Here is a 7,958-nt window from a genome sequence, read left to right on the forward strand (position 1 = left end):
TGAAAAAACACCCATGACATCAATACGCTGCAGTTTAGTAAGGTAACACTTACAATAGATGGCGCTGTTGTATCTTTAATGCAGTACATACAGTATGTGTGTAATGTGTATATGTACAGTTGTGGCCAGAAGTGATGTCAGGGGCATGAATGTACAATATTTGTTTTCAATTTCACATCAAGATCAATAAACCATCAGAATAGTTTTATTGACCAATACAACATGGTCAAACACTAAATAATATACAAAAAGAAAAGTGCTTAAACAGCAGTTATTCATTCTCCTGAATATTGACTCGATAAACTTTGCTCATGTGTTATATTTCTAACCTTAAATTCTTCTCAAAGAGCTGCAGTTTAAATGACAATCTACTCAACATATGTACAAAGTCTTTCATACATCTTTAATAATATATCTGAGTAATAATCATTATCCAAAGCGAGACATACATTTTGGCAATGACTATATACCTCTTTATGTGTATATACACTCGAAAAAAATAATTTAGTGGCTTAGTAAACATCACAAAAATTTTGTCACAGGGATCCCATTAATTTTATTGAGCAATTTTTCCGGAAAAGCACGCTCACGGCAAGGCAAAAGAAATAGTCCGCCCACGCGTCAACTGACGAGCGATAGGAATACCCGCTTATCAAGATTGGCTGCGCTGCGTCAAGATCGGCTGCGCTGTGTGCCTGCAGCTCATTACTCTTGCGATAGGGAGAGAAGTTGAGGTGTGTTTGTTTATTCACTGCATTTCAGTGATGGATGTTATATAAACGGTGGATATAACGCTGGATTTGGAGATGGTTTGAAACTGACAGATGTTGCGGTCCCAGTGCTGAGAGATGCCAGACATGAACCGCACACGGTGAGTGAAACTAAGTCATACGTCTGTGTTTTGTTGGCAATCGGCGCGTATGTGCATAATGTAAACAACAGGAAGGGATAATGCGATGATGTGTTGTGTGCTCGTGCTGTAGTTCTAACCCACTGCCTGCCTCCAGCAATAATTGTACAGCTGTATCTCTCTTTTATAAATTTGTTCAAACTAAACACTCTTCAAAGTCAAGTCAACTTTATTTATATAGCGCTTTTTACAATTTTCATTGTTACAAAGATACGACAATACGAATTATGCAATACTACTGTGTAGGTACTCAAGATTAATATGAGATTGTATCATTGTTGGATTGTATTCATGTTTACTGCGCTCACGGATGCAGAGAGAAGGCGGGTCACATGAATCACGAAGGGCGGTCTGTACGGATCACAGATAAATTCTGATCAGATCCTTATACCACTAATAATTGTTACACAATATTTTTGCGTAATAGTTGGCTAATTTCAAAAGTGCTGCAGAATCGATACGGAGGCAGATGTATCGATGCGCGCATCGTCAGGGGCTCATGACCATGTATCGCCATATCGATATTTTGAGTACAGCCCTATGAGTTTGTGATGAATGATTTATTGTGTGTTCTTGACCCGTATGCTATACATTCAAGTACAGTGAATTTGTTTCCATCCATTACTGTGTTGTGAGCCGCTGGTGTCGAGTACACACACATGATGATGTAACCCTGCACGCTTCCGACTGTTAGCATGCTAACTCAACACTACAGGAACACGGTGTGTGTTTCACACTGTTAATGATGCACTTCCTCTGTCATCATGCGACCCACACCATCATTTATTCATAATCCTTTAATTATTCAGTGTGATGGAGAATTTACCAGCTGCTTCACATATTGTCAAAGCATAGCTGCTATCTGTCCTGTGTTCACGAGTCCTTCCAAAAACTGACTTGAGGATAAATATGTAATGATGTAAACAATGCACAGTTTAGCACCAACGACAAAGTTTGTGTCTAACATTCATTTCTAAAAGACAGACCTGTACTTGATGAAACAACTGAAGCTTTATCGTGAGAAATTTCAAAGCAATCATTTCCTTCAAAAGAAAAAATCCGAGGACAAGTTTTTTCGTTCGTTGGTCGTACATTTTTTTTGTCAGAGCCATGAACAAATAAATGAACAGACATCGTGTTTGCTTAACAGGAACAAAAAGTGAAAGTGTTCTTTTTACATCTTGCAGTCGTATAAAAAATGTGTCTGCATAAAAATACCGAGATGTTCCTTCTAAAGCCGTTCATCACCTCAGAGTTTTGTGCCAGAGGTCAAAACACGGCACGGCGTGCAGACGGACGTATTTGTTTCCGCCCGAGGAGCATTCCAGACATCCGTAGACAGTCTCACGTCTCTGATGACCCATCCCGCACAGAGCACACGGACCTTTAGCTATGTTGTGATTCAGCAGATTCACACGCGTGTGCTTGTCGTCCCTCAGGTAAGCCGTGGACAGGTCGGTCATGCTGGCGGCCTTCTCGTAATAATCCGTCACCACGTCATCCATGTACATGTCAGAGTGCGTGAGCTCCTCAAACGTTCTGTCGTCTACGGCAAACACAGAGGCACACATCATCAACAACCGCAGCAGGTGTTCTGAACACGATCTGGTGCGCACGTTTTGGAAATGTACCCAAATGACGACAATAACCGGCACGTCTCACCTGCTCTGAACGGATTCCCGTAGACGATTCCCGACAGGAATCTCCTGAGTCTCCCCACAGAAAAGCGTCCGATGATCCCTCCGAGCTGTTCACGGATCTGTTCTTTCTCAAACCCTCCCACTGACTCTGGTGCAACACATATATCTGATCCAAAGCACTTTGGTTAAATCAATGAAAACAGAGGAGTATAGTGAAGAAGAGAGAAACGCTCACCGAGGCGACCGTCCAGACGCACGTAAAGCTCAAACACGCTGTACGCTATAGTGGTGTGAGCCGGAATAACGATGGCTTTGTCTCGACCTTTAGGGTTTCGACCGTCATCTATCTGAAACTGTGTAACAAGACGAAGAACATCAGAGAACTCGGACGTAACGCTTGGAGAGGTCACGCGTGTGTTCTGTTTACCCTCATGGTGGTTCCGCGCATTCCAGCGTGAACCGTGAGAGAACATTGACGCGTGGTGCGGATGCTCTCCATGACCACACACAACACGATCCGACCGCTTTCTCTGGACTGACGGACCAAACAGTGATCCAGATCAACTTTCCTGAAGAACAGAACAGAGAAGGACATTTCTTTTCTCGGGAGAAATATCACGGATGCAAAAATGTTCTCTCCATTGAATCTCATTGATGTCTAGGAGAAATCACTTTACGAGATCTCATCTGTGGTTCAGATATTCACACAAATCAAATGAACGTCTGTGTTCTTCACCTTGAGTTGAGTTCTCTCAGTAATGTGGGAACCTCCACCTCATGTTTGGTCACGATCCCAAAAGAAGCTTTCACCGCCACCGAATCTGAACCGCTTATGTTGACGCCCACATCGTGTTTCAGATGGTTGCTCAGACGCCCGGTGAGGGACACATCAGACTTATCTTCATAGTTGAGGAGCTGATACGACGAGACCCCTGTCAACCAATGAGAGGGTGATGTATTTATATCATGTGCTGCATCCCAATTTGCCTCCTCATACTATGCACTAAAAGTATGTACTGTTTTCTTATGGAGTGCGTAGCAAAACAATATGAACGCACTGGGACATACTAACAGGATACGGAAGTGGCCATGGTTGCCTAGGCAACATTGTGCCCATTATCTGTCACACACAAATGCAATGTCAACTCTATAGTTATATTTATTAATTTAGTGATGCAGTGGAGCGTCACTGAACTCCGCCCTCCCGCGGTGAGTTTTGGGTTATTAGCCGTTAGGCTGAGAAAACGCTCGCAGCGTTGTGGTTACAAATAGCAGCCGGCGATGTTCAAAGATAGCATTTGTGCACGAAGGCAGCTTAGCGAGACAGGCTTCATAATCAGCCTAACGGAATTCTATTTGGCAATAACCAATCACATACATAAAAACTACTATACTCATGTCTCGCTAGAAATGCAATCAAAAGTTATTGAAAGTGAAAATTAAACTTACATTTATACATGACTACAGTATGCTCCAACGGGCGTTTCGGCCACCATCTTTCAGACCATCCAGACATCTTTGAATACTCTTTTCAACATACTACGATTTGAGACGTACTAATTCTTATTCGAATACTATTTAGGACGGATAGTATGCGAATTGGGACGCAGCAATGGTCTGTTGGAATACTGGATTCTGATTGGCCGGAAGGTAGTTCCAGTCAGTTTAACAATGTTTGAAATTGCACTGAAAAAATTGCACTGTAACATCAATAACAGCTTTAATTTGGCAAATGACCGTGGTATAAGCGGGATAATCCACGGCAAGCTGTGCATTATTTTACCGCACTCCGCTTCGCGTCGTATGGTTCTTGGCCTCCATGTCGTACATTACAATCCTTTAATCCGCACCTATCCCTTACTTATTTAATTCCCTCTTGTACACAATACAAAGTGAGGTCTTTACCTGCCGTGATCTCTTTCTCTCCCACGAGTATGTCTTTCAGTGAGAAAGGGCTCGAGGCGTATTTAGTCTTCTTCCAGAAATGTCGTTTTCTCTTCTTGGTCACCAGACTGAGGGGTTGATATCGATCCGCCTCGCTGAGGCTCGGGACCGGAACCAGTCGACCTGTGTCCCCCACCTGCTTCACGAAATTCTTCGTCGCTGCTGCGAACATGACTGTGATTCAACTCAGCTTGATCATACCGCCAGTGTTTGAGTTTATTGAGTTGAGTTTCAGACTGAACGAGACGACAGAGGGTTTGTCCACCCTGTTGATAAATAATGAAGCGGGTGGAAACTGATCCGGGTGTTCTCTACCATATGTGTTGTGTCTTATCCACTTCAAATGAATATCCCGATACCATCACGTCTATTTGACACTGCTGGCTTAAATTCAGTACCTATAATGAAACTGAGTGCAAGTTATTTGAACTCATTATTTGAAATATTGACTATTGAATTGCTCAACTTATTTTAATAAATAAAAGACATTTTTAAACATATGTTGTCATTTACCTGACTGGTTTATGTAGGTAAAACTCTCTACACGGAAATTCATCTATATCATTCTCTCTTGTTATCAGGGCCGGACTTAGGAGGATGGGGGCCCCTGGACTTGAGTTGTTTTCGGGGCCCCCGTACCATTTAAAATCATGTGTTTGTTAGCATTAGTAAATGTTTTTTTTCTCCAATGACTAACAATGACACTTGTTCATTGGTTTACACGTTTATAATGCTTGTTTTGACAGTGGGAGCCACAAGTGGTGCGTTTATAGCATGTAGGAAGTTTCAAACATACTTAAATGTAAAATCCAATCAACATTAATAATCAACATTACAATATCAAGGGGACTAATATAGTTTTTGACATAATCATACAGCCCTACCATTATGTATTTTAAAATTAAAATTAAATTTATTGATCCATAATAAAAAAACTACTAAAAAGGAACAAATGTGTGTGTTCTCCCTGTATTTCTGGAGGATTTTGAGAGATTATACGTCTTGATCTAAAATTTGAGAACACCTGCATTAACATGAAACCAACAATGAGCAATACAGTTGTCAGCATTTATTAATCTTGTTTATTGTTAGTTAATGCCAAATACAATTGTTCATGTTAGTTCAGGTGCATGTTTTTAAAAATATTAGTAAATACTGAAAATAAAGATTAACAAATGCAGACATGTAATCTAATGCTTAACTAATGTTAACAAATGCAACGGTGTAAAGTGTTAAAAATATATTAGTATTCTATTGCAATTCCATCAGTAAAGCATATGACAGATCTATGAGTTTGAAATGCACATTAAAATTGTATTCATATAATGAGATGAAACGTCTTATTATGGCTTAAATAGTTTCATAATAATGAGATGGGTCCATAGTTTTGTAAAGTCTAGTTAACTGAGGTTGTGCAGGGCAAATAGGGCACCCCTCTGTTATAAATCGTTTTAATTACTTTATGACTAACATAACATCATTTTAATGTCAAATTCTTAAATGTAAATCTAAGAGACAGTTTAATGCAGCTCACAGGCCATGAATCCATGAATGGTATATCTGCAAGGTATCATCTTAATTTAGCATTTACATTTTGCCAGAGATCTCAACGTCAGAAATGAAATAACTATCTAAACGCAGTTTGTCCCTTCACGCGTCCCGTAGTTCGGTTGTTTTAACTTTGTTTATTAGTTAGCAGAATGTTTTCATTTTTTATTTACATGGATGGATTTAACAGTGTTTGCGTATTATTTACAAGAACCGCTTATGGCCACAGAACGGGAAATATTAGAAATAAACTCTATATTACCTGTTTTTATTCAGAGATGTCTGCAGAACACAACACTTTTCATAACACGTTTTTTGTAAAAGCAAAGAAAGTGTAACAACAACAACAGCTAGTAGACTCTACTGCATCTACCTGTCGATGAAACAATCTGTCGTCTTCAGTGAGCGGACACAGACTGTGAGGCGCGAGCGTCAAATGGAAAACGCGGAGTGGAATCATATAGCGGTGTAATAAGAGAAAGTTTTTCGCGGGGATGTGAATCCTCTCTACTCTACTTCGGCTACCGTTCAACTTCGCCTACCAAAGGCGGGCGCCAGCCACGTCGGTCCGCGAGTTTCAAAGGAGAAATAACTGAAATAAAACCGGAGGGTGGCGGCCTGGCGGGAGATGGTGACAGGTATGCTCTGGATTCTCTGCCTAAAGATCAAGGTGTGGTGCCATGGGTGTAAAGAATCATTATTTCCTAAATGCTGTTCTTTCGCGTTCTTGTCTCTCAGTTTTTGGTTTTCTTTAAGCGCGGCACTGCGATTGCGCTTGTCAGCCATTAGAACAAGCGTCTTAATGAGCAGACAGGTTTCAACTGCGGTAAACGTAACGGATAGAATCCATATATGACCAATCAGGAAACGCCAACATGACTGACGGAACGATTAGCCAATTAAACGACATCGTTCCTTACATAAGGCAGTGCTATTGAACATTGGTAGGCCAATGCACAAAGTTTAAATTAAAAATAAAATTACTGGCATATAACTATAAACAAATCAAATTAACGACAGCAGGCGGGCCCCCTGAAGGGCGGGGCCCCTGGGCTAGAGCCCAGTCAAGGCCAATGGTAAGTCCGGCCTTGCTTGTTATAATACTGACTTCAGGTCAGCTTCAGCCACAGAAATAATAAATGTTTCATGCTAAACCAAGCCGAACAGGAACAACTTTTGTAAAGATAAACTTATGTGATGTTTCACCAGAATAACATCTGCTTTCAGTTTAAATTGTTTTATGCTCTGTTTTTAAAAATGGGACTGGATGAAATTCCATCTATGAAAGATGATTATGCATTTGATGTTAAATGTGTTTTAAAACATGAATTCATGTTAAGGACCACCCTGGGATTTGAGACAGCCCCCCACACATTTATATTCCCCCTCGTGTGTTTACAAAGGAAGATATTTTGAGAAATGTCTCATTGGTTTTGTGTTCATCCAATGGAAGTCAATGGGGTTCAGTGTTGTTCGATTATCGACATTCTTCAAAATATCTTTTTGTGTGTCCTGAAGAAGAAAGAAAGTCGTACGGGTTTGACATGACACCAGGATGAATAAATGATGAGAGAATTGTCATTTTGTATTTGTGTGTCTCTTGATGAGTCGACGACATCAGTGTGTTGGTATTCTTCACCGTGGTGTGGGTTCCTCAGAATGTGTTGATTCTTCTTTCCGTGAAATGTATTTGTGGAAGGTTTCAGTCAGTCATGACCTCGTGTTCACTGATGGGTGGAGTGAACTGAGGTCAGTCACACTGGTAAAACATTAATGGCTGTTTATGGTCTGTACACATGTACAGTGATATTCTGTGGTGCCGGTCTGAGGTCACTGTGTTAGCACGGCCATTATGACGTTAAGTTTGATGTTAATGGGAATGAAATGAACCGAACAAACAACTGTAGGAGAAATGA

General features: G+C 40.7%; 1 protein-coding gene across 1 annotated transcript; it reads right to left on the reverse strand.

The window, feature by feature from the left end:
• Positions 1-10: 10 nt before the first annotated feature.
• pjvk (pejvakin) lies at positions 11-6,883 on the reverse strand. The gene is made up of 6 exons (XM_057338630.1): positions 4,456-6,883; positions 3,287-3,482; positions 2,978-3,119; positions 2,786-2,903; positions 2,573-2,716; positions 11-2,456 (listed from the first exon to the last, which is right to left on the reverse strand). The coding sequence occupies exons 1-6, from the start codon at positions 4,664-4,666 to the stop codon at positions 2,155-2,157; spliced, it is 1,113 nt and encodes a 370-aa protein (XP_057194613.1). The 5' UTR covers positions 4,667-6,883; the 3' UTR covers positions 11-2,154.
• Between the last annotated feature and the right edge of the window lie 1,075 nt (positions 6,884-7,958).

The sequence above is a fragment of the Triplophysa rosa genome, linkage group LG7 (assembly GCF_024868665.1).
Source record: "Triplophysa rosa linkage group LG7, Trosa_1v2, whole genome shotgun sequence".
Classification (NCBI taxonomy): Eukaryota; Metazoa; Chordata; class Actinopteri; order Cypriniformes; family Nemacheilidae; genus Triplophysa; species Triplophysa rosa.